Source organism: Helicoverpa armigera, chromosome 15 (genome assembly GCF_030705265.1).
Source record: "Helicoverpa armigera isolate CAAS_96S chromosome 15, ASM3070526v1, whole genome shotgun sequence".
NCBI lineage: Eukaryota > Metazoa > Arthropoda > Insecta > Lepidoptera > Noctuidae > Helicoverpa > Helicoverpa armigera.
In genome coordinates, this window is record NC_087134.1 from 9308704 (window position 1) to 9335429 (window position 26726).

General features: G+C 35.1%; 4 protein-coding genes across 5 annotated transcripts; 3 read left to right on the top strand and 1 right to left on the bottom strand.

Annotated features, from left to right (window-relative positions):
- Positions 1 to 2814: 2814 nt before the first annotated feature.
- Positions 2815 to 10632, top strand: LOC110376235 (cuticle protein 3). The gene is made up of 4 exons (XM_021334646.3): positions 2815 to 2893; positions 4161 to 4358; positions 7224 to 7422; positions 10001 to 10632. The coding sequence occupies exons 1-4, from the start codon at positions 2831 to 2833 to the stop codon at positions 10120 to 10122; spliced, it is 582 nt and encodes a 193-aa protein (XP_021190321.3). The 5' UTR covers positions 2815 to 2830; the 3' UTR covers positions 10123 to 10632.
- Positions 10633 to 13848: 3216 nt separating this feature from the next.
- LOC110376226 (pupal cuticle protein 27) lies at positions 13849 to 15914 on the bottom strand. The gene is given in 3 exon segments (XM_064038271.1): positions 13849 to 14114; positions 14414 to 14662; positions 15614 to 15914. Coding segments are annotated over 3 exon segments (651 nt in total). The 3' UTR covers positions 13849 to 14013.
- Positions 15915 to 20604: 4690 nt separating this feature from the next.
- Positions 20605 to 21777, top strand: LOC135117857 (pro-resilin-like). Its single transcript, XM_064038230.1, has 3 exons — positions 20605 to 20751; positions 20931 to 21222; positions 21326 to 21777. Exons 1-3 carry the CDS (start codon positions 20743 to 20745, stop codon positions 21709 to 21711), a joined length of 687 nt encoding a protein of 228 aa, XP_063894300.1. The 5' UTR covers positions 20605 to 20742; the 3' UTR covers positions 21712 to 21777.
- Positions 21778 to 25234: 3457 nt separating this feature from the next.
- Positions 25235 to 26378, top strand: LOC135117858 (pupal cuticle protein 36-like). Of its 2 annotated transcripts, XM_064038232.1 has the most exons (4): positions 25235 to 25328; positions 25516 to 25780; positions 26040 to 26089; positions 26153 to 26378. In XM_064038232.1, exons 1-4 carry the CDS (start codon positions 25320 to 25322, stop codon positions 26297 to 26299), a joined length of 471 nt encoding a protein of 156 aa, XP_063894302.1. In that variant the 5' UTR covers positions 25235 to 25319; the 3' UTR covers positions 26300 to 26378. The 2 variants fall into 2 exon arrangements, with proteins under 2 accessions (XP_063894302.1, XP_063894301.1); XM_064038231.1 differs by having other exon boundaries at positions 26040 to 26378.
- Positions 26379 to 26726: the final 348 nt, after the last annotated feature.

Below are 26726 nucleotides of genomic sequence, written 5' to 3' on the forward strand. Positions count from 1 at the left end.
TAACGGTTCACGAGTATGTATAACAATCGATAGTTCTCGTATTCAGTGCATCTGTTGTAAGTTTATCTTATTATTGTTAGTTGTTTATTGGTTTTGAGAAATAATAGGAATGCAATGTTTTGTGCACAATGGGACTTGTTAAGCTACTGTGTTAGAATTATGATGGTTCGAGTTATATTTGAGGTACTATGTTTTCTAATCAAAGGAGGAGGCCTATGTTCAGCAGTGGACGTACTATGGCTGAGATGATGATGATGATGATGATGATGTTTTCTGATCAGTTTCAATTAATATAGGTTATGCGTTATACGGATATGGGAAGAATTTCCCTAGGACGCGTGTGAAATCGCAAGAAATTGGTGGAAAGAGAAACTAGCCCCCACGTATGGTTTCCCCCGACAGTCACTTTATTACCTACTTATTTCACTAATAAGCTTTTATGTTTAAGGGTTTAATTAACTGCCTAAATATTATTTGGTAAGCTTTGAGGCATTTAAGATTTTTCAATATTTAATTTTATAAAACGTAGTTTTAGCTATAGTGTCCACGTATGACCACGATAAGTCTATTTAATTTTAACCTCAGATAAGTCGATTAGCGCGTCTTGCGTTTACATCAGCCCCTCCTATTCATAGTTTATGATCTAAAGTGTAATATTGAACTTTAAACGAAACATAAACTTGAACGCAATAAATTAATGAATTGTTGCGCAACTTGAATTATTAATTTTAATTAAAAATTACGAGAAATTGAATAATTATTCATTAACGTGTGCGTATCATGTAATTCAGAATGTTCATTCTAATTAATTCTATTTTTAATGTGGGAATTGCACTAAGTAAGTAGTTAAATCTTTCTTTGATGAGACCTCCAAGTCGGTTACTTTAAAGTTAGTTGCACCATTTTTGTAGACCATTTTTTTTTTCAAAAGTTTCTAGACCATATTTTCCGAGTTTTTTTTCATTTTTCCCAGCCCCGAAACCCCAGTAAGATAAATATTGGAATAACAGCAAAACCACGATAAATAAATAATTGCAAAAAGGAAACTCGTATTTTCAAACAATACCTATGAAATGGTAACATGACTCAAATTCACTATGAAAGCTTGTAAAAATTCCATGCATACAGTACCTACACCCATTTATTCCTATAAAACAGGAGTACACGTAACCTATGAACTTGCACTAAGTACATATAGGTATCTTTAGCTGGATAACTCTAATCTATCTTTAGCAATAGATAAAGACTTATTATTGTCACTTATCTATCTACACTGCAACAGTAGGTACTACTCCCACATGCACGCAAAGAGGTTGCGTGTCATATGCACTTGACCTTCTTATAGGACCACCAATGACGTCAATTGCAATTAGTCAATTTAAATTAAATAATTAGCAAATGGACCGGATGTTACGATTTTTCTGATTATCATATTAACTTCATTGCGTTTTTGAGGGCCACTAAATAAATTTCTTTGAGATTCTGTAATTTCATTGATTGAAATAAGGTCTAGGTAAAAATTCAAATTTCATAAAATAATGATGATACCTATTTACAATCCTGTAACTGGAATTTTGTTGTGATTTTCAATTTTTAATGAGACCAGAAGCCAAGAGCCAATGTATTCTGGACTGCACTTGTTTTAAGTCTACACTTACCTATATTATGAATCTGTAGAATTTGTTCATTTGTTTGCTCTAAAGCGCCAATTTCTCAAACTACTACTGCAATTTGAAAAAAAAAAATTAAGCGCTAGATGTCCTATTTATTGACGAAAGCTATAGGATTTCTATATGCACGAAGAAAACAGGATTCACGGGTGAAATCGCTAATGTTAACTCAAATTCTACATACAATGTTGCAGTATTACTGTTTCAATTATTAAAGGATTCCTATATCCAGACATCTGTTGATTGATCCGATGATGACTATCCTAATGTGTTTTTGATACAATCACAGAGTATTGCGATAAATACATACAAACACCTACTTATAGATGTGTAATGACATAATTATCTAAGTTATTAAGGCAAAGTAATAAATGTAATTTAGAATGAAGGTTTTGGAATGCTAGTCGATTTGTTACGTTAAGTTTATGTATGTAGTTATGGTGTTAATAATTTTGAAGACTAATATGTTATTTGTGGTTTTATTTGACCACTGTATGTAAATTCGTAAACAGAAGTACTTATACCTTAAAAGTTTTTAATAAGATATGCTTAAAATCTCTGACGAAAAAGTACAATCGCTGAAATTGTTGATGCTTTCTTAATCTTTTATATACATAACGTTATTTTTATCTATGTAGGTGAGACATCACCATAATATCTAAAATTATTATAATTTCTTTAATAAAATACATTTTTTCACCAAGGACCAATAATCAATACTTTATAATCGAATTTGATTAACATTTAAAAAGAATCTCATTTCTTTCACCGTCCAAAAAGTTTGACATTTGCCTTTGACCCTGTAAGGTCACTAAAAATTATATCCTTGAAATTGTTCGTCCTATTTCCTGTCTTAAAATTTATCCAGCCTCCTGAATAGTATGAGTACCTTATAATTTTGATTGTCCAGAAATAAATGATAAAAATTTAAGTAAATCGGTCAAAGATCATTTAACCACAGGAAGGACCAGAAATTCCATCTTAAAAACACTGGTCCTTCTACTCGGCCTTGGGCCAACCAAAATTCATTCCATCTTCCAATCATTTCACCGAAATGTCATTACTTACGCAAAAAAATGTATCTGTATGTTTGTTAAAAGTGGCATCATTATGAACTAGAATGAATTTTGTAATTCACCTATCATCCGTTGTGTATATATATGCTGGCTGGCCCGTCGTTCTTACATTCAAGAGTTCACCTCCGACCTGACAATATGAAGCTGGTGAGTTGAGACTCGATTCGATTTGTTACTCGATTTAATCGAGTGGGCGGGAATCGATTTTGGCTAGTGTTGGATTTCGGTTTCGGTAATCGTGTCGTTTGAGTGATTGGATTTTTTTTTTTTTTGTTTTTAATTTTAATAGTGCTTTTATAATTAGACTCAGTTTTACCGGTTATTAATTTAAAAATAAATTTTCGTAATGATAAGTGGTTAAAGTGTTATTAATATTTTGATAAATTATTTTTTTATTTGATTAACTTAATTAATTTATATGTATTTTTACACAGCTTAAAAATATTCAAAAATACAGTTTAAAAAAATAGATAATAAACAAAATTTTCTCAAACCTGCACTCAAAACTGTTATGCAAAACGATTGCACCAAAAAATTCGCACGGGTGAAACTGAAAAATACAACTCTACTCACGCGGTTAATTAACACTAGATTACACGCCTATCTTCTTAGAAACATTAGTTTAACTAGGTCACGATCTTTGCTAAATAGTGAAAGTTCTTCTAAGAACACTTGGGCTTAAAATAATTCCTGGAAGTAAGATATCGACTCATTTGCCAGTCTAACCGACTTGCATTGTACAAAATTAAAGAAAAATACAAAATATTTCGTATCCATTAACAATTTTGTTTCAAAAACAAATACCAACTGAAACAAGACAAAAAAATCCAAAAAACAATTTGTCCGTTTTGTTTGGCATTCTCATTGTACTTGAGTTGGTGTCAAAATGTAAGACAATGGGTGGGACGGTGATACTATCTGATCTATTACACACTTGCGCAAGAGTGCGCCTTGTGCAATGCTAAGTGTTGGTTAGGGTCAAAGTAAAGGTTCCGTATAATAGGACCTGCATTTTTTTGTCGCTAAATGTAACTTAGACGATACTTTAAAATATTTTTTTCATTTTCGATTAAATCAAAAAGAAGTTTTTTGACAAATATTTAAACAAAGTAATATTATTCAATTGTTCGCGGTTTTTCACACGGAACTCTAAAGGTCGTTTAATTAAGTTATATAGCCTAAAGGGCCTTTAATTACACTTATCTAATTTTATCATTGTTTAACATGGTTATTACATTGATACTGATTTTTTTTATGAATAAATACACCTTACCATTACAAAAAGTTCGCATTTTGTACAAGCGAAATCCATAACAGCACACCGATTACCTACCCAACCTAAAAATTCTCTTTTCGTTTTATCTTTACCATTTTTATCAACCCTAGCAAGCACTAACCATCTCCATTCCCCCAGATCCTGATCTCTGCCCTCTTCGGCCTGGCTGCCGCCGCCTACGCTCCTCAAGCGTACCAGGAACAGTCCAACCGTCCCCAAGCGGCGTACGAGAAGAATGCCAGGATCATCGCCCTGGACTCCGACGTGAAGGAGGACTCCTTCAGATACAACTACGAAACTGAGAACGGAATTAAGGCTGAGGAACAGGGTCATGAGGTATGTTAATTTTATCTTATAAAGGATTTTTCAAACTGCTATTGGTTAGCCTTTTCCCAAGTATGTTTGGAGTCGGCTTACAGTCCCACTGGGTGCAGCTGGGTACCAGTATTTGATATGGAGCGTAATCTTTTTGACCTACTCAATCTAAATGTTTTACATGGAGTGATTGCCTATCTCACCTCCTCAACCAAGTTTCCTGGACAAGGTAAGATTCCTCAGGCTTCTGGCTACTCATTATGACCTGCAACGGTGTTTAAATGACAGACGGGACCCACTTATTTCATATGCCTTCCGAAACACGGAAGACTTAAAACTTGCTGAGACATGTTAGGCATAAAATACTCATGTTTACAATTATGTAGTAATTGTCTGTCTTTACTTAATAACCCAGTAACTGAGTAGAGATAACTTTGGAAGATTTACAGCTTGTAAAAGAAAATTACAGTAACCTCCTTTCAGAGATCTTTGGCAAAACTTTTTATCAAATCATACTCAATAATAATTATTTTTTTCTAAGAATACCTTGATGTCATAGTCAAAGTTTATTGTTTCACTTTGCAAGGCAATTTGCCATATTTATAAGCATCCTGTGCCAGGCTGGTAAAGTTATTAATAATGCAAGGAAATACGCTGTTGTGTTAGATTAGACATTGCACGAAAATAATAAAATAATGCATGAATTCAGTCACAAGAATAATAAAACTTATAATGCACCTAGATTTTCCCGTTTTCACAATACTTTGGCATAATTTAAATTTCTAAGTAACGATAAAGTATACAGATAAAGCTTCAGAATAGCACTAATCAATTTGTAAAAAAAGACATTTACATTACGCTACCAAAAAATAATTTCAATAAAGAGAAATTGCTATTCACGCTTCATTTAAAATTAGAAAACAGACAAGACAAAAGACGATAATTTAAAAGAAAATGGGCGACAAAAGACGATCCAACGACAATTATTGAATATCGAAAACAGTAATGGCGTTTAACCTATTCCAAAGACTAAAATAATACTGGCCACTTTATGACACATTTGTCAACATTCTCACTTAATAAACTGTGACATTTGTGTCCGACAAAGCAGTGTAGAGGCCTAAGTGTCGATAAAAACCTAATGTTATTAGGACACAAGTGAATGTAGCCCATCCTCTCAATTTGATCAGTTAGTTGCTTGTTACGACACTTGATGGGTGGTCTGGCTTGCAACTTAGGTTTTACTAGCGGACAATTGCTTATAAATTGTAGATGAAAGTTTTTAATGGGCTCAACGTCTTACATTGAAGGATTCCTTCGCGATAATTCAATTTATTGTTCCGAAAAATATTCCCAATTTTCTATGTTTCACTTATGGAAAGTTCTTTTTTTTTATTTAAAAGAAGTCATATTATAATGTTGATCTATTCAATAAATTACTGTAATGAAGCCTAGTTGTGATAAAAAATCAATAATAATGGCTATATCAAATCATCATTAATTTCAATCAAGACTGTTAAATGTCAAAACTTTCAATAATCGTGTCGTACCCGTGAGGTCTAAAGTCTAAAGCGCTTCACAGATGACCTAGTAATCTTTTTCTCAATGGCTCGGCTCGCCCATATATGAGGTGCGTCTGAAAGGGCACTGACCAGCCAGAAAGGTCAGGATTATGCAAAATTCTTGCGGTTTCTAAATTATTAGATCTGTTTGTTGGTTTGTCAATCGGGATTTTTTGTCTGTGTTCTTAAGCAATTATGACTGAAGATGAGTTGGCAATTCCTATATAGGTTTGAAGAAGTTCTAAAACATTCTTAGTAATAATTCACCTTGATGAAATCAGTAATTAGGAAATTAGTCAGTTATAATACTTGCTTAGTTACAAAATAAGCCTACATATAACTTCAATGATTTACGACTTGAATGATCCCGTACCTATAGTTGATGTTGCATTCAGAATTACGAATTTCTCTATAACTATTATTAATGTTTCTAACTTACTGAACACCCATCCTGATTGAAGACTTACGTAATAAACTTTACTTGTATGTTATTTGTTAGATAATGTGAGGTAATTTTATGTATGACTAATTCTAGTGTTTGATCTTGGTAGACTTTCTTACTTTAACGCATTGAACCGGTATCAGATACAAAAATATACATACATATATCTTGCTAATGATATGATATAAGCAAATGTTCACAGTCATTATTTTTCTGTTTAAGAATATAATTTTAGGTCTAAGAGACATTAAAAAATATCCAGACCTAGAGATAAAATTATACAGGACACAGCTTTAAACGCCAATATATAAAAAAAATCATCACACCAAAAAATTTAATAATTTTATCCTAAGGTTAAAAAATGACCTTCCCGAAAAACCTCAAAAGATCAAGGTCTAAACGCAATTGTATCAATTAACCCCAATACCAGAGAACGTAATACGTAACAATTTACTGAACATACATTATAACATTGACATTTAGATAATCACTATTTAGACCATTCATCTTCTGATATAAACTTATGAACATTTTGCTGTATGGTACTAAGGAATCTTGTAAATCACTTATGTAATTTACGAATGCCGTAGTAATATCGTTCTCATAATAGATTAATATTTAGAAGGAATCAATTTTTGAAAATATATTTTTAGCCTTTGGTTTTCAAAAGATTATTCTGAATTTTCATATCTTTCATCAGACCTTTAGTATTGTCACAGTCCTACTAGACATAATGTTATCGAAATAATTCCGTAGAAAGGTCGAAGAAAGTAAGCTGAAACATAAGTAAAAAATCTTCCATCCCAAATTACTACCTAAGAATACATTCCTCTACATTTCAACTTTGCATATCACTAACGAAATCTCCTTTAAATCTTCCAGGCTGACGGCATCGAAGCTCAGGGTGGTTTCCAATACACCGGTGACGATGGCCAGGTCTACTCCATCAGCTACGCCGCCGGCCAGGGTGGCTTCCAGCCCCAGGGTGCTCACATCCCCACCGCCCCCCCAGTACCCGAGGAGATCCTGAAGGCTCTGGAACAGAACGCTCGTGATGAAGCCGCTGGCATCATTGATGATGGTAAGTGGAACTTTCTAGAAGGTTTTGATATGGCTGCGGGATTGTTCAAAGGAGTTAAATCGGCCCTGGTACATAAAGGGCTTAAGAAGGAACATGATGGGTTTTAGTCAGTAAGAGTCTGACACTCCCTCACGCTGTTAACTTAGGTATAGAGGGAGGGGTCATTTGATGGTTTTCATAAAAAAAGGTTCTGATAGATATCAGGGTTCTAATAGGAAGGGGTCATGAGATAATTGATGTAATAAAGATTTGGATTACGGTAATCGTTGTCACTGAGTGATAGTCATTACGATTACGAAATAATGGTAATGGAAATCACTAAGTTATACTATTATGGAGTTTCTGAGATTTGAAATACTGTTGATACACTCGTTGATAAAGTGTGCAATATATCGTAAATTATTGTACTTAAGTACATGTTTATGAATCCTATTTTGTAAATAATCGTTTCCTTTATGAACTAATGTTAATTTATTCCTTTTTAATGGCTAACATTCTACTTCAAAGATATATCCTATATTTATTACCACACTTTCAATTGATCGTTAAATACTAACAACACCTATCGAAGCTCGTTAATTTATTATTGATACATTATAAGAAATTATTATCATTTTATGAGTTTCTCCATATTTATTACTTTATAGTACGTGATGACATCTCATTTTACTTTATTGTAGGTACTTGCACATTTGAGACAACAATTGGATAGTGTTGTAAATTCGAGATAAATCACAGCTTATCTTCAATCTAGAATATTCTAAAAGACCTGAGAAAATCTGATGAAATATTTACTCGCAATAACTTTGAACTTTGATCTATTTACTCAAAATATCTTCATTGTTTCGGCTAATCATTAGCCTTTATTTTTTAAATCTCTAGAAGAAGAGTAAGTTCATGATGTCTCAAATTCTAGATCTGAAAAAAGATGAAACATTTTTCTTCGTAGTTTCGTTCGTTCGTTACAGCCTTTTTATCGTCCCACTGCTGGGCACAGGCCTCCTCTCACACGTAGAAGTATAGTCTTTTATAGTTTACGATAGGAATGATTATAGAAATATTTCAGAATTTACAAAATCAGGAATTACCTACACAATTTTAAAAGCTCTTAGAAACAATGCAAGTTCACCTTTATTTCACAAAACAAAGGATCTCTAAATAGTGAACAAACAAGCAAATTGTTTTAGAATGTCACTGTTAGACATAGACTAATAACGGCGATTAGCTATCAGATAGGGCGGCGGTAATTTGTGGGAAATGTCACTGAGAATGTACAAGGTGGAGCTTCTAAATGTCTTTGTTGCTCTGTGGTTTAGAGGGCGATTCTGAATATTTTAGGTTTTGTGAATTAATGAGTTTAAATGAATTAATTAAAAGAAATTTGGCACCGTATCTATATTACTGGGGATTATAAATCAATTTAAGATTTTAACTTCACAGTCGACCTTTTTTGTGGCATTGGATAAATAAAAAATGGCCTAGTTTTTTTTTCTCAGTTAACATGTCAGTCTAAATCTTACTTTACTACAATTCTGCTTACTACCTAAAAACATAAAGCATTAAGTCCACACATCAAACAAAGCCTCGATAAAACAAAACAACGATAATACAAATAACTTAACTGAATCACCTGTAGCTTGCACTAGTACACTGACCTTTCCAATATTACCCAATGACCCCTCACTATGATCGCTCAATCACTCTTACCCCTCTAGCAATAAAGTTCAAATTCCTTTGACAAGCCACTTAATACGCTTCTTGAAGTTTCCACCACAACCTTGCAGTTGTGTAAGACTTTATGTCTCAGTGATAAGGTCGAGTTTTGATTGCTTGTGTGTTGGTTGTAAGGTTGTAAATGATAATCTACGGGAACTAAAGTTTTAGAGGATAATGGCTACTGTATTACTGAACAATAGGTCAGTGCAGTGAAGGGATTGTCTCACGAAGATTTTAAGGTCATGTCAAGATGGTCGGTTGAGACCGTTGGGGCTTTGAAGTCGGCGATTTTGGTTTTTAAGGCCGGATATTGTAGTGGGATAAGAATATTTTGATTTTCATCGACACTTTTTTAACGATTTTGTAGCCCTCTACTAAGTTTAAGTTTCAGTTTAAGTTTCGGCAAAGGAATAACTTATGTGGTCAAAGAAATTAAGAAAGTTCGACTGCTAATGACAATTCCTATTTAAACAAGTTACATTAAGTTATGAAGCTTTTTGGTGCTCATCAAATTATGAAATCAACTTTACCTAATAATTTTAAATGTCAAATAATTATAAGAGAATGCACATTATTGACCTATAACTGTTGAAGATTTTGTTTCACAACATTTTCACATTTAAGAACGATCCATCACTCCAAAATTATTTTCACATTTGATGTACCTAGTCTCGAAATAATTTTCGCAATGAAGATGGTTTACTGTAGATTTTAAATTAATTATATTTTAATAAAAAGCTATCATTATATTTTGAGATTGATTAAAAGAGAGTGACTTCTTCAAAGTTGAACTTGAGTTTTTAGTCACAGTTTCGTCTAAAAATTGATTATTTCTAACATAGGTAATTTCTTTGATTTTCAGGTCAATACAACCCTGGCAAATACGGAGACGCTAGCGCTGGAGCCGCTGCCTACGCTCAACAGCCCCAGTTCGCGAGAGCGCAAGCTTCCGCCGGCTACAGACAACAAGCTTACAAATACTAAATAACATCCATCAGTATTTAGATATATTTCATTTTGAAAAACAAAAAAAAAAACAAATAGAGCATTTTTCATATCGTTTTTACACACACATGTAAAGGAATAACTTTATTGGTCGTCCTGTATGAATGAAGCAAACGCACACTTAAAAACTCGTGCAGTTATTCGAAGTTTGAATTGTGAAACGATATGAAAAATGCTCTACTACATTTTTTTATAATGAGGCTCGTCTGTAAGTACATTTTGACAATATTATAATTGTGATATTTGAATTTAACTGTAAAGTTAAACGTTCTAGAATTAGTGTTACGCCAATGGCTCTGGATATTTTTGTTTGTCAAAATATGTTTACAGATAGAAAAATTTAAAGGTTATCAATAAAAATGGAGTATGAAAAATATTGTAACAATGAGTAAGTGTAATCTGATATAGTCATAATGGTTACCAGTGAGATGAAGCGAAGAATGCTATTATTTATTCTATGAATAAAACTTATACCTTTTCTACAATATACCTTTTGATTTTTATTGAAATTCCCAATAACCAATATTCAAATCCACCGATTTAAACAGGATTGAATCTAACAAAAAAGTGTAGTAGGTATAAAGAAAAACACACAAATAATTAAGCAAAAGAGATTACAACACAAGACCAAGATGCAATCAATAACTTTTATTTAATTGTTATTACAACTTAAATTACTCACAAGAAGTTTCCAAATCACCTTAAAAATCTTAATACCTATTTATTTAAGGCTTACCGACAAAGAGACATGCAGACAATCTTAAAAATATGACAAGCAACAGTTAGTGTATGCTCATAATAGTAGGCTCATCAAAATGTTAAGACTATTCAAGTTAAAAAATATAATGAAGAAGTTAAACATTAAAAACAATTTAAAAAGAAATAACGAGAGGCTCGTTACTGTATTCAGAAGCAAAATTTTTAAATAAACACTTGTTTTTAAAGACTACTTCTTTTTTCATTCCTATGTTTGAACATTTTTCATTCATTTATTCTTGTATAAATATGTTGTATAAATATTTTTAAATGTTTTTTATTTTTATATTATTAAAATTATCTTTATGTCACTCAAAGTGAGCCCAACACTAACAAACAACAATAAAACTAGCCATAAACATAATCATAATAAAATTATACCTATTAGCAACCGTTACCAAACAAGATGAACAATTTCAACCTTGACACAAAGATCTGGTCTAAGTCAGAAATATCACACTCTTACAATATATATCTGATGCAAGACAAGTAAATTGATAGATGACTTTGTCCGACCAAATATGGCGCAAGTAGGCCTAAAATTGACAGCTGATGAAATATCATTAAGAAATTGTATGATAAAAATCTTGTTTGAAAATTTCCATAAGTCAATTACTCCTAATTTACAAGTTGTTTTAATAAGAGCAATGTAATTGCATAAGTAGGTAATTATCATGGTTATTTAAGCTACCTTAAACTACTGTTGAAATAACCGGGTTCTTTGCTGACCGCTTTGGACAAACGTGGGTGCCCATAAGATAAAAGTAATTAACAATATGTTAATGAGAAATTATGGGGATCTTGATGCAACGAACTTCTGTCCTTAACCTCTAAAATTAATCACAGAACAATCCATCTAAGAAATTGTTTAGTTTTGATACTTGTATGGAGTAAGATTCAGCTCGCACCCGCACTGAAGTAGAATATTAAGGTGAGTATAGACTACAACATTTACTTGTAACAGAACAACGAGCCGCTTATCGAGCCGCTATGAGATGTTCTAGTGTATCATGCTTTTACGAACAAAACGTCGAGCACGCTCGCCTGTTTGTTACAAACCAACGAGCATATTGGTGTAACATTTCATCGAGCCAAGTGCTGGCGATGCGCGGTTGCGGGGAAGGAGAGGGATGAAAGATGCACGCGGTCCTCTGATGTGGGTATTTACCCGTAACATAACGCCGAGCATTCGCTCGAACGTTACATTACATGGAAATGCTTTGGAGACTGAGCTTTTGCCTGTATTGTACCATTCGCTAGAACGGTACATTACACAGAAATGCTCCAGAAAATGTTGTAGTCTATACTCACTTTTACAGCAATATATTTGGACTAATATATTGCTGTAAATATATTAATGTAAAATAATATAAAAATCTCGGAAACGCTATTTTTGTTCAATGTTTTTATTACGTTTATTTAAATAAGAAATATAAATAAGAACATCCTAGTTTTCCTCCTCTTCCTCCTGAAAATTTTTTGCACTTACAAGGTTTTCATCTTCTATCAATTCTATGGCAGCGATATTCCGGACATAGTGGAAAACACCCAACTCAAAAAAGAAAACAGTTGCACACAGTTGTTACAGTCTACCTTATCGTACTTAAACGGTTATTTGCAAGATTGTATTATGTATTAGTATTAGCGTGTTCACAAACACTTTATTACAGAACCAAAAACAAGAAGCACTAGCTAGTTTGAATGAATATGAAGTAGCAAGTCAACTCTGGGTGGACAGACGACCTTATAAAGGTCGCCGGAAGACGCTGGATGGAGGTCGCTTCCAATAGGTACCTATCTGTGGAGATCAAAGGGGGAGGCCTATGTTCAGCAGTGGACGTCCTATGGCTGAGATGATGACGATGAAGTCAACTCTATGCAGTGTAAATATTTTTGTCTAGCACCCATGAAAATCGATTCTGTGAATATGAATTACTAGCTGTTCTACCCACGTCCTGAAAGAACAACATCCCAGCAGCCGGATAAACAGTAGCCAAGACCTTCTTCTGGTCTAGAATATTTTTTATGTTGTATGGCCATTTAAATCGCTTTTGTACTTTCGCGACGGTCAGACAGAGTTACTTTCGCATTTACAATATTAGTAAATTTCTCTCTGAATATCCATGCATTTTATATCGAATAGGGAACATAATTGGGACAGCTATGATAAACAATGGATAAATAACATTACCGAAGTCACGTAAGTTTATACATATTTACAAAAGGAAAACCCTTGCGCTGAGTTACCCAATTCGCAACACAGCACAATATTCGAAAATATTTTTAAATCAACAGAAAAGCCAAGGAAAAGCTTTTACTAGATTATAAGTTTTATATGGATCCCAATCGTCGTCAACAACGATATTTTATAAATAATATTTATAACCCCATCTAGCCAAAGATACAATCGCTACTAAAGTTGCAGTGAGCTTTATAATATTGAAGGCTTTTGTAAGCTAGCTAAGATCTAATCGCACTAGTTTACGGTCTACGCCAAAGATGGCGTTACTCGTCATTGCGTTTGCGCAATATAAAATGTTTGATGTATTTGTAGTAATATTATGAAGATGAATTGTTAGTATGTATAATTGTTTGTTTGGCTGTATGCTTTGAACTACGGAACTACTGGTATATCCTTTCAGTTTTAGATAGCCTTTATTTTCAAGGCAGGCTTTTTAACTGGGTGAGCGAAATAGTTTCAACTAAATGCGGGTGAAACAGCTAGCAGAAAATTATATAAGCGGTAAGCGGGTAAGTAAAGAAAGCAGAAGCATGAAAAATAATACATTTCAAATGGTTTTATAGCTGTGATCTTCTTTATTGACATACATACATACATTGAAAAACCTACTTATTTTAAACTTATTAACTAAAATCCAGACACAATTCAGCTTTGTTCTATTAAAAAATATGCTATTTGCCAATATAAGAACCACAAAAATCTACCACTTTCAGACTCTATCCTCGAAATACTCAAATGCTATTTATTTTTAAGTACTGTTTGAGCAGTACTTAAGATTGAGTGACGTTTCAGTATTTGGACGATAGTTACAAAATACCATGACTTCCAAAAAGCTCTTATATTGACAAATAACATTATTTCAGTCCATGGAATTAGTACCGGTAGCCGCTGTTGGCGTTGAAACCACCCTGGTGGTTTGCGGACCCGAAACCGCTGTTTTTACCACCTCCATGCTGTTCTGGGTGGTATTTTCCTGGGGACATAGGACAAATTGAAAAAAAATATTCTACTAGATATTTATGTAGAAGGTCTATATCTATCAATTAACTTCCTAGGCCTAAGATAATAACCAAGACTAGATTCATGTAAAATGAAACCCCATCAATTTCTTGTATCAATCAATTTCAATAATTCTTGGACGCATTTGGGAGTTCTTGAGGAACAAAGCGAGGGAAAATTTTATGACAAGAAAAAAGAAAAACAAGCAATATAAAATAATTTCACATCGCAAAAAAAAGTTTTTTTTAATTGCTTTTGAAAAGAATTGCTTACCATCATCAAAAATGCCAGCAGCCTCATCCTGCTCATTCTTCCTCAAAGCTTCGAGGATAGCTTCAGGTGTAGGTGGTGGAACCGGCAGGTGTTCACCCTGAGGCCTGAAGCCACCTTCTCCTGAGGTGTAGGTCACCGTGTACGTGATGCCATCGTCGCCTTTGTAGGAGAACCCGCCTTGAGCCTGTGCGGGGTTCCCTGCCTCTTCAGCTCGGATGCCGTTTGAGGTTTCGTAGCCGAAGTGGTAGCCTGGAAGGTGATATCTATTAAAGATGGTGCATGCAGTTTAGCCTGTAAGCTTAACTTACTGGCTATTTAATGTACCAAATATGAACAATCCAACTCTAGAAGTATTAAAAGTTACTTTTAGGGTCGATGAATAGGTTAATCTAGATGAAAAGCTAAGTAAATACTTTATCTGTGACTTATTCATTTATGTTACTTAAGTTTGACTAGTATGCGAACGAAGTAAAATTAATATATAAACTGTGGCAGAGGCAAGACCAAATTCAGTAGATCAAGATACAGATTATGATAATTTGCACCAAAAATAACAGGTCGAAATGAAACAAAAATAATATAATAATTGCAATAATATGTGAATGGACTTATTTGGAGCACGTACGCGATGGGCTTGAACTGATGCTCAACCTTGACATTACCGAGAGGTAACAAGGGCACTTTCATTATTGTTTCGTGAAATACAAAGCGTGTGCAGCTATTGAGCTTAAAACCTTTTGTTTAGATACAAAGATCTGCTAGATCGTTAATCTAGTGAGTGCATAATTATTTAGATGCTTTGTTTTTGGAAGTTGTCTAGACATATCATCAAATCTAGCAGTTCTAGAATGACATGCACTGAATATCTCTTGTTGTATATCATGCATTTTGCAGTTGCATATTTTTATAAATATTTTATTTTATTTTTTGTCTTCATTTGCTTACCTCTAATAAATCAAGCATTAATTTAATTTAATTAAAAGAGGCATTAGTTACTGATTATCCCATACTTATTCTACAAAAATATGTACCTTCAATAACTGTCGAAATAACCTAACGTCAACGCCTGCCTAGCCTTTTCTCAACTATGTTGCGGTCGGTTTCAAACCTAACCTGATGCAGCTAAGTATCTACATATGTCTTACATGCAGATACTGACTGATTACCTGACCTCAACAACGTCATCTTTCAACCACTTACTTCCATCTTCACCAACATCTTGATCCTGTTTCAACGTAGCAGCATTCTTTTCCGCGTCCTGCTGAGGTCTTCTGTTACCATCACCGCCGCTACCTCCAAATGACGAGCCTTGGTAGCCACCCTGGCCTCCTCCATATCCACCTTGCGACTGGGGTATGTAACTCCTGGAGGGTACCTGAGCCGCGCTGACAGCGAAGACTGTGCAGATGATTAACTAAGAAAGAGGAGAAAGATGTGAACGAAAATGGATAGTATTGCGTCTACTGAAAATGTTCTGATTAGAATTGACAGATTCTACCATTGTGCGTCAAGATTTTTTATAATATTTACAACCTTGTTATACGTGCCTACTGTAAATGATAAACTATACTTAATTGCTTTTCCCAATCATGTTGGGGTCGGCTTCCAGTCTAACCGGATTCAGCCGAGTACCAGTGCTTTAAAAGAAGCGACTGCCTATCTGACCTCGTCAACCCAGTTACCCGGGCAACCCGATACCCCTTGGTTAGACTGGTGTCAGCCTTTCTGGCTTCTGACTACCCGTAACGACTGCCAAGGATGTTCAATGACAGCCGGGACCTACAGTTTAAAGTGCCATCCGAAACACAATCAATGGTGTCTAAGATTTAATTAGAAAGTACATACAGACTTAGAAAAGTTGCATTGGTACTTGCCTGACCTGGGATCGATATTGAACCATGATACAAAAGCATAGTTCTTGATTGTTTGGTTATCTACATCTAGTACTTGAACTGCAGGTCCATATTTGTATCTATATTGTAAACACTTACCAGATGCATTGTACGTTTGTCCTTTGCACTACAAAAGGCGAACTGTGCGGTTTAGTAGAATATCATCCTTTTTATACGTGGACAAAAATCGTTAATTTTCAATTAAAGTTCGATATTATTGGATGACATCGGATAAAGCCTTGGGTTTTTAATAAGGTGTACTTGATAAAACGATATCAAAAACTTGTTGTACTTTCTATTTCAATACCAAAATGATGGTCAAAGTGTATCGCGCTCTTGACCTTTTTCAAGGACATTTTTATGAGAAGTGTCTTGCGTTTTGATTGCAATGTTATTTCATTCAAAAGATAATTATTCTAAAATTAAAATTATCCCTTTCTTTCTCACAGTTTGAATGCTTTCTGTAACCTTTTCTGGGTGCAGCTCGGTGGATTTTATGAATTGGAATTGGAAATCAGACTAATTTAAAAAATGTTGTGAGAATTATAATGTACATATTTTCTTTGCTTAGTGCTATCTCGTTTCTTTATTATGTTTTCTATGAGCCTTTTTTAGTTTGAAATTATTGCAAAAAAAATCAGGAAACTTATAGAAGGGTTAAGGAACTTTCCTAAGCTGTAGACAATTTACTATAACATCGTACCTACCTAATTTCTATTTACTTATCTACCCTTCAAAGAGAATGGCAGAATCATAACACCATGCCCTTGTTTAGATCACGTGAAGGCAATAAGTTCTATTAAAATAGATACGTGATGATCATCATCATAGTACCTACGTGATCACAGTGTGATAGCTAACGACCTTACAAGAGGATTGCGAATTATGATAAGTATTATGTACTTCAATTAAATAAAATCAGAACGACTGGTTTATAAGTAGTTTATTACTAATTAAATATTTGATGATTGTGATTAATGTTTTTAAGCGATTCAGTAAGTTACAAGGATGGTAGTTAAAATGTTAAGTCATCCTACGCAAAAATTTTAAACGCCTTCACTTTAGGGTTCACATACCTATGCGACTGCGCAACTAATCGCAATAAACTTACTTTATACTTATAACAAACACTCTTTTATAGTACAAACTAGCTTCTGAAAGCGGTTTCACCCGCATCCCGTGGGAACCTCTGCACTAACCCGGATAAAAAGTAGCCTATAGCCTTCCTCGATAAATGGGCTATCTAACACTGAGAGAATTTTTCAAATCGAACTAGTAGTTCCTGAGATTAGTGCGTTCAAGCAAACAAACAAACTCTTCAGCTTTATAACATTAGTATAGATTAGTGTCTGTGTTTCAAAAATGTTTTGTCGGTTTCATTTATTTATTATTATGGGCCTAAGCAGCCTGAAAATAAAGAGATTTGATTTGATTATTCCTGTATTGAATCAGTTTAAGACTTATTCGATTTTCTTCCTTAGGTACTCGAAATGTTTCATTACAGTTCGTATATTCTGTTATTAAGGCCTACACAAAAACAAAAAGATAAAATATCCTGATCGCGTGACCCACCTTTTACGTCGTTTTAAGACGACCACGCCTTTGCCCAGCAGTGAAACACAAATAAAAAACTAAATCATATTAAAGGTAAAACAAGACTTTTATTAATAGGATGTTAACATGATAATTATAGGGTTAGTATGAATGAAGTAGAACGTTATCGCATCATTGATAAACGACGTCACGTCATGAACCAAAATTAAGGCATAAAAAATCATATTCTAATCTATCTATACTACTATATTAAAAAGGAATCATATATTTGTCGGTTTGTTTGTATGAACCCCAAAGGCACGGAAAAACCAGATTTGAAAAACATAATAAATTGAGAGTTGGAAAGGTACACAGTAAGATTGGTTACATTTTATCCCGGTAAGGGCAGTAGTTCTCACAGAATTTGGGTGAAACCGCGTTAAAACGGCTGGATTATAAACCTGAAGAGTTAGCTTGCTTGTTTAAATGAGCTAATTTTAGGAACGATTGAGCAAAGTAAGTAAGTGACCTAGGGACGCGAGGAAAACCGCTGGCGGAAGCTAGTGAACAATAAAACAAAACATCAATAATTATAAAGTATACAAATTAGAACAAAAAACGCGATAGATTACGAACGATTAAAAGCCAGGTGTTTATGAAAAAACTTGTGATAAAAACTTATTATTTTTGTTTGATACAAACCGTGGATAAATATTAATGACTGGTGTGAATGAATATCGATTAGCGATGCCTCTTTTAAGATCAAAAGCGATGTAGATAAAAATAATATTGAATCTGTACATGTAACATTATAAAGTTGATGAGTTACTTAGAACTAGGTATTGGTCCGATTAGTAAAATTCTTTCACTGTTATATAGTCCATTTATAATAGACACTTGTTATAGTATAGACTAGCTTCTGACAGCGACTTCGTCCGCATATATTTTAAGGAGAACATTTCCGTCATACGTAGTTTAACCATTAAGCTTTATGTAGCATTTGTGTAGCTTTAACCATTAAGGCTGCACACGCGACGGAAGCATAAAAAAAGCAGTAACTTCTCCCGCTTTTCCAACATTTACTCTCAATGATCTGGTCCTATTATTGGCAGCATGAAGAAAAGTATCCTATAACCTGCCTAGGAGTATGAAGAATCATTGTACCAAGTTTCGTTCGTTTTTGTTTCCATAACGAACATACAGACAGGCAGACAAAAATTTTACTGATTGCATTTTTGTCATCAGTATCGATCACTAATCACCCCCTAATAGTTATTTTGACCTCTCTACAGATGTATTATAAGTAGAGATAGGTAGTCACAAATGTTAAACAATGGCTCCTTATGTTAGCTTGTTGCATTCTGTTGCTCCACAGCTAGTTACTGCAGTGTGGATGCAGCTTTAGAATGTATTACAACACTACCTTTAAGAGACACAAAGGTACAATAACATATGTAGAACTCATGAATTTATGACAAATTTTGTTTGAGAAAAAGAGAGCAATTATATTAAATAGCTATATAATGAAAACCATGACGCGCTTCTCATATTACCTTTTTAGCCATTTTAGGTAGGTATCGAATGGATCGGAAAATCAAAGTCTGCCATTAAAAGGCTTCATAAATAATAAAAAGATACAAGCCAAAAGAGCATCTTAAACTTTTACAAAATATCCCACAGTTCAATAACCCAGTTCAAATTACCCAATTTAGTAATTCCGACAGTTTAAGATCAATCGTTATCAAAATTATTTAATTCGCTATACCTACTATATTTTGCGAGGTCTGATTTAAAAGTTGCCTAAGAATTAAAATATTTGTTGCTATGCTAGAACTGTTGTAAAAAGTTCCTTCCTTAAAATGTTGTTAGAATTAAAATTAAAAGGAAATTATGCAATAAGGCAAAAATAATTGCGCATAAAAGTCTTAATATAAATATTGATTATTGCAGTCAATTATCAAGAAAAGGCATGGCAGTGTCAAAATAAAATGAGATGTTTCCAAGAAAAATACGGCCAGTGGGTCGTCTTAGGGCGTACTTTTCTTGAAATAATTAGTTATTTATCGATGAGCTTTATTGTCTTTCAGTATGGCGTCAATTTAGGTACGCACTTGTCAAAAAAATAAACCATCGATTTGACAATTAAGACATTAATCAATCACCATGATGATTGCTGGATTTTTTTCTGGTGTGTTGCAATTTCAAGGGTTTATTTTTGTGTTTTCAGCCAAATAAAGCCAAATTAAATAAGTTGGATCATTGAAAAGTGTTTTAAATATTTTACTCAATCAATATCATTTATATTTCAATGTTTCAACAATGTCTCCATTTTGTAACGTATTTGCCAAAGATCCCATCTCTCCATCCGTCAATAGTCTTTCATTACGCCAAGATCTATGACTTCACTTTAAAATTAAAATATTATTACCAATTACATAATTACTTGTGATTAGTTTAAAGATACTGAATAGACAAAAAATATACCAACTTAATATTTAGTTTCGGAATTACAGCTTTGAACTATAATAAATTGGGTATCTTTATCGTTTAATCGACCAGACCTCACGCGCGTCCCAAATACTCGTCTGCCTTTAAAATAATTAAAACAGTTGGTGATGGCACTGTATATATAGGCTTGCCAACTATTAATGGTCACGATCACCTCTTCAATTCTAAACAAAAATTAATTAAATCCTTGAAATCTTACTTACGGAGAAATTCGGACATGCGAGGTCACACGTTCAGTAGCTAAGCCTAATAATGAGGTAGCTCTAGTTTATTATAATGACGTCAGAAGTATGTTCAGGATCGACAGCTGGTATATAATAGGTCAGGCGAGAGGCAGCATCACAGTGCACCTTCAGCTTCATCTGCAATACGTTCATCCAACAACTTCTTTACAAAATGAAACTGGTAATTAATCATTAATTTGGCACGATGTTTAAGTGCAGTTTAAACGACTAATATTTAATTTTATAGATGTAAAAAAGTGAAAATGACAACAATGATTTTTAGAGATTTTGTCAATTAATACATGCAGTTCATTCGAAATTGCAACAGATTCACTAACCCTCGATGTTCCCCCCGAACAGTTCGTGATCGCCGCCCTCGTCGCCGTGGCCGCCGCCGGTCGCTTGGAGCACCTGGAGCGCTCCTACCTCCCCCCCGACAGCAACTCCATCAGCAGCGGCCGCTCCCTCGGCAGCCACGGCGGCTTCGGCTCCTCCGGCTCCCACGGCGCCTTCGGAGCCAGCTCCGGAAACTTCGGCGCTGGAGCTCGGCAGCAAGGAGCCTTCGCCGGCGCCACCTCCAACCAGTACCTGCCTCCTAACCACGGACCTTCGGGATCCAACGGAGCTCCTCAGTTCGCTGGTTCTCTCCAAGGTGAGAAAATATTTTAAGTCATAACTTGATGACTTTTTGAAGTATATTTTTCTGAAATCAGAATCTGAAACTTTAAGCTTACTATAATTGTTATCTTTTCTAGGTTTTGGCGGTGCTCAGAACTACCGCAGCCAACAAAATGGTGGTCACCAAGGGGCTTCTGCTCAGCAGTATTCTGCCCCCAGCTCGCAGTACGGCGCCCCTAGCTCTCAGTACTCTGCCCCTAGCTCTCAGTACTCTGCTCCTAGCTCTCAGTACTCTGCCCCCAGCTCTCAGTACTCTGCCCCCAGCTCCCAGTACTCCGCCCCCAGCTCCCAGTACTCCGCACCCAGGTCCCAGTACTCTGCCGCCCCTAGCTCTCAGTACGGCGCCCCCGCTGGCTCGTTCGGCCAGTCTGCCACCAGTCGTCAGTACCTCGCTCCTCGTGCCAGCTCCTCCCAGCAGTATCCTCAGCAAGCCTTCGATGAGCAGACCGGCTACCAATACTAAATGTGTTCTATGTAAAATAAAAATGTCTTAGTCAATTGAATTGTATAATAAATTGCTGAACTTTAACTTGGTTTTCATTCAATCATTTAGTAAGATATATGATTTTAAATAATGAAAAGGAATAGCACTGAAAGAAAATGATATACGTACGACTAAATGTCTCTACTACAACATCAACCTCATTTGCATCCCAACAATAATGGTTGATTTTTTTTTGTAAATGGTAGTCAACGATATTTTATATGACGATCCATTTCCAGGTATAATAAAAAGCTGTAAATGAAAAACTTTTTTACAAAAAAATTCGGTCGGTGTCTAATGGATGTTACTAAGTTGATTTTGCCACCGACTTCTAGGCCGATGCACCTCAAATTAGGTTTTTTTTTTTGCTTTTTAGTGTTTTTGGAAGTCGGTTTAATTTTTTTGTAAAATGATTTTTATTTATATTAGTGGAAAGTTCTCTTCAATACAAATAATATGTATGAGCCCAAACACGAGGTACTTTACACATTCTGTTGGCGAGTTCCCTCGACCCTCTCTGGTCTCCAGCATCAGATCAACTCCAAACCTTCACTGTTGAATAGTGTTTTCAGGCATACACCTGAGTGTCAAGTTTTTACCCTATGTATGCCTACAACTTTCGAAGGTTGCCCTCGATTTCTCAGGGTTTTCATCATCAGATCCTGACTTGATGACTATGGGACCAACTGGCAGCAATTCCGCGTCGAACAATAAAATAATCACGTAAATCGGTCTATAAACCTCGGAGTAATCGATGTACATACATAGAAAAAAAAAAAAAAAACCGGCCGAATTGAGAACCTCCTCCTTTTTGGGAAATCGGTTAAAAAAGGGTCATGAATGATTGATTTTTAGAAAAATGGATTATGGTTAAGTACAAGAGTACGCGCACACTGCAAACTTATAGTCAGCCGTTAGTTGGTTTTGGTCCATAAATCACTATAAAGATGAATTGAAATCCAGTCTGGTATAAGACTGAGTAAAAACTGATTCAGATTCAGATTTATTTATTTGACCGTTTCACTCTTTCCAGCGTCAGGTATTCTTACCTGACACATGCTGAGCTGGACTCCCATTCGATGCAAACTTAGGACACTGCACCGCGCCGTTAATTTCTGTTTGTATTTTATGTTTGTCTTTCTACCCACTTTTTGTTTTGTTTTATTTCTTATTGTGTATCATTGTGGTGTCTTTTTGTTTGTCCTGAATAAACGTTTTATCTATCTTTTATATATATAAAAAAAATCAGAACGACTGTTACTTCTACAGTGTGCGCGTAAGATTTAAACTTAGTCGTGCTTAGTAAAATAAAGACAAATTAAATAAAAAAAGAAACTGCTAACGAACGTAGGTGTGTTTGCCGCATTAAGTTACTGACCAATAAACGTAAACGTGATGATCAGTTCGTATGAATTATTGTATCATGCTAAACGGCATGATTTATTTTTATCTCATGATTTTATTATACTAGGTAATACGCTCATTCATTATGGAATTGCGACACAGTGTTGTATAATCCACAATTTTTTTCTAAGTTTGTCACCCGAGTGACCAACTTAGATGAAAATAAATAGCCTAGAATCGTCACCAGTCTTGTTTTGTATATCTTTGTTATAATATTTTTATGTATTTTAGTGTGAAGTATGAACCACCCAACAAAGACATTACTATTTCTACATACAATCATTATGTAGAGGAACTTGAAGGCTTCTTTAGTTACGAGTACCCAACTGGTCGTTTTGGTCACGCCTACGTAAGTTATTTTACGCACAAGAAGGGCCTGACCTACCTGTCATATGGCATTACAGCTCAATATTTCAGTTTACGATGATGAAAATTTAAATGTTTCATGCCCTATGTACATGTACTATGTACATAAGCCACCGCTTAGCCAGATATTCCTACATAAGCGGCATCCAATTTCCTAAGCTACACTGAACATTAAATAGAAAAGTAAAAGTAGTGCCATTTCCATATTACCTACACGTACATCAAAATATAACATCTTCCCCATTTGAAATAAAATATGCCTCAAAACTTAACTGTTGGTCCATTATTTTACCACTCAAGTCTAGCAATTCTTCAGGATGTCCGGCCACTTTAGTTTTCCTACAAAACCTTACATTTCTGATCTAATCTCCAAGAATAGCCATAGCCCTAAGGTATCTTCCATCTGACATGGTTTATCTAATGTATTTATGACTTCGACCTTATACCATCTGCCGAAATGCTTCCGTTATTCAAGATTTATACTCCATTGCGTAATATTTATATGTTACTATGAATATCTTTGATGTAGTGCAATTAAATGTTCGGTATCACGACCCAGACAGAGAAGTGGTTACTGATAATATCGACGGTTTTGATGAAACAAAGCTTATTGCTTTAGAATGGAGTCAAGTAGATAATGCTGTAGACACTAAAGCAAAGATTTAAAGCTTGTCTGAAACTACCTTTTATTAAGTTTTCATCAAGTTTCAATAAGCAGATTTTTTGAAGAACTTTGTACATCATTACAAAATGTCATCGATATTCATCTATCTTCAACACAGCCATGTTCACGTTTTAATAGACACGAAAAGTGCATTTCACATTTAAAATGTATATTAAAACTGATGTTTTTCTAGTATATCTTAGACACCAATGACTGTGTTTCGGATGGCACGTTAAACTGTAGGTCCCGGCTGTCATTGAACATCCTTGGCAGTCGTTACGGGTAGTCAGAAGCCAGTAAGTCTGACACCAGTCTAACCAAGGGGTATCGGGTTGCCCGGGTAACTGGGTTGAGGAGGTCAGATAGGCAGTCGCTTCTTGTAAAGCACTGGTACTCAGCTGAATCCGGTTAGACTGGAAGCCGACCCCAACATAGTTTGGGAAAAGGCTCGGAGGATGATTAAAACTGATGTTTTTAAGACTGCTACGCTATGCTTAAATACGAGTTCTAAAACATGAACTACAATATTTTATCAGCAATTCATGTTTTACTTCATGATTACATTAAAAGTTCATTATTGCTTTAAAATTGTATTTATGATAACACTCCAAAGAAAAATAAGACCTACCAAGTAGAAAACCTCTCTGATTCTTTTCTAAATTCTAATGTTTTAAATAAACGAATTAGCTCAAGGACTGAGAAAATAATGAGCACGATGTACAGAGATACTAAAACTAATTTATATCTAAATGTTAATTGTTATGGTGCAATTACTTATCAATTACAGATTTAATTGAAAAGGCTAAAAGCTCCAGCTATGGCGTGATGAGCTCATAAAGGTATATGAGGATCATAAAGTCTAGTACCAAAAGACTAAACCATTTCTGGTCCTTTGTCTTCTGAAAAAACCTTGAAAATTACAGTGAAATTTGACACACGAGGTCAATCACGTTCGGTAGCTTAAAGAGTCTCGAACTAATTACTTGGCCTATCATAACTTTGGTTTATTACTTGAGTTATAAAATGACGTCAGTACGTATGGTTCAGGATCCATAGCAGTTGGTATATAATAGGTCAGACGAGAGGCAGCATCACAGTTCAACTTGAGCTTCACCCATATTAGGTTCAGTGATCCAACAACTACTAAACAAAAATGAAACTGGTAAATAACTCTGTTTTCTACTATTCTTTGAAATGGTTGAAATTGTGTTCAAAAATTATATGTAAAAATTGTGTTTTAAAAATCTTTGTGTCGTCTTTGTAAAAGTCGTTGTGTACTGCTTTCCCAATTGGAAGCTCAGATAATTTTTTGAGAAGAAGTGATATTATAAACAATTTTCTTTCTATAGTTCGTGATCGCTGCCCTCGTCGCCGTGGCCGCTGGAGCTCGCTTGGAGCATCTTGAGCGTGCATACCTTCCTCCCTTCGGTGCCAACGGAGGCTCAGCTCAGCTCGGCTCCCAAGGATCCTTCGGAGGTAACTCCGGAGCATTCGGCGCAGCTGGCGCTGATCAATCAGGTGCTTTCGCCGGTGCCACCTCCAACCAGTACCTGCCTCCTGACCACGGACCCTCAGGATCCAACGGAGCTCCTCAGTTCGCTGGTTCCCTCCAAGGTAAGAAATTGTGGTTGTCTTTCCAAACGTGTCAAAAATTTACTGTATATTTTGTTCTGTGTTGTACATTGTCACTTTGGCAACAGTGTCTCAAAAGCTCTCAATATAATGCTTCTCATTAGTCTTATGTTACGTCTTCAAACTAACTGTACACATACTTATATCTGAAAGAATCAAACAAAGACACTGCATTCTTGAAATGATTTACGACATAAACTATAAATTTATTTTTTATTAATAATGTTTTCTCTTTTCACAGGTTTCGGCGGTGCCCAGAACTACCGCAGCCAGCAATACAGCGGCCAGCAACAGTACTCTGCCCCCAGCTCCCAGTACTCTGCCCCCAGCTCCCAGTACTCTGCCCCCAGCTCCCAGTACTCTGCCCCCAGCTCCCAGTTCGGTTCCCAGGCCCAGTTCGGACAGCAAGCCGCCGCCAGCCGTCAGTACCTTGCCCCCCAGGCCTCCTCCCAGCAGTACCCTCAACAAGCCTTCGACGAGGAAACCGGATACCATTACTAAGTGTGCATAGTTTAGCATGTAATCTTGTAGGCCAGTGACATAATTTTTATGTGGAATAAATAGTTGTGTATAATATAAATATTGCATTTTATTGAATCCAAAAATATGAATTGGCAAGAAGATGGGTGTCACAGGTGTCAAGTCGATCTGTCGACGATATTGATGATCATAGTTGGAATAAAGGATTTTTCTAAAAGCCAGTGCGTAGCTGATAGAAGTTATTAGCATTTTCTAACAACTATGAAAATCAATCGAGTACCGTGTAAACAAAACGTGAATGAGGAAGGGTTATATTCTCACGAAGATTTGATTCGTTTTTATGATCAATTTTAATTGTTGCGACTGCTATTATTTATATGGCACATATGGTAGAATAACGTTATTACAAAAAAAATGTTAGTAGAAAAAAGCGATATTACTAACTATT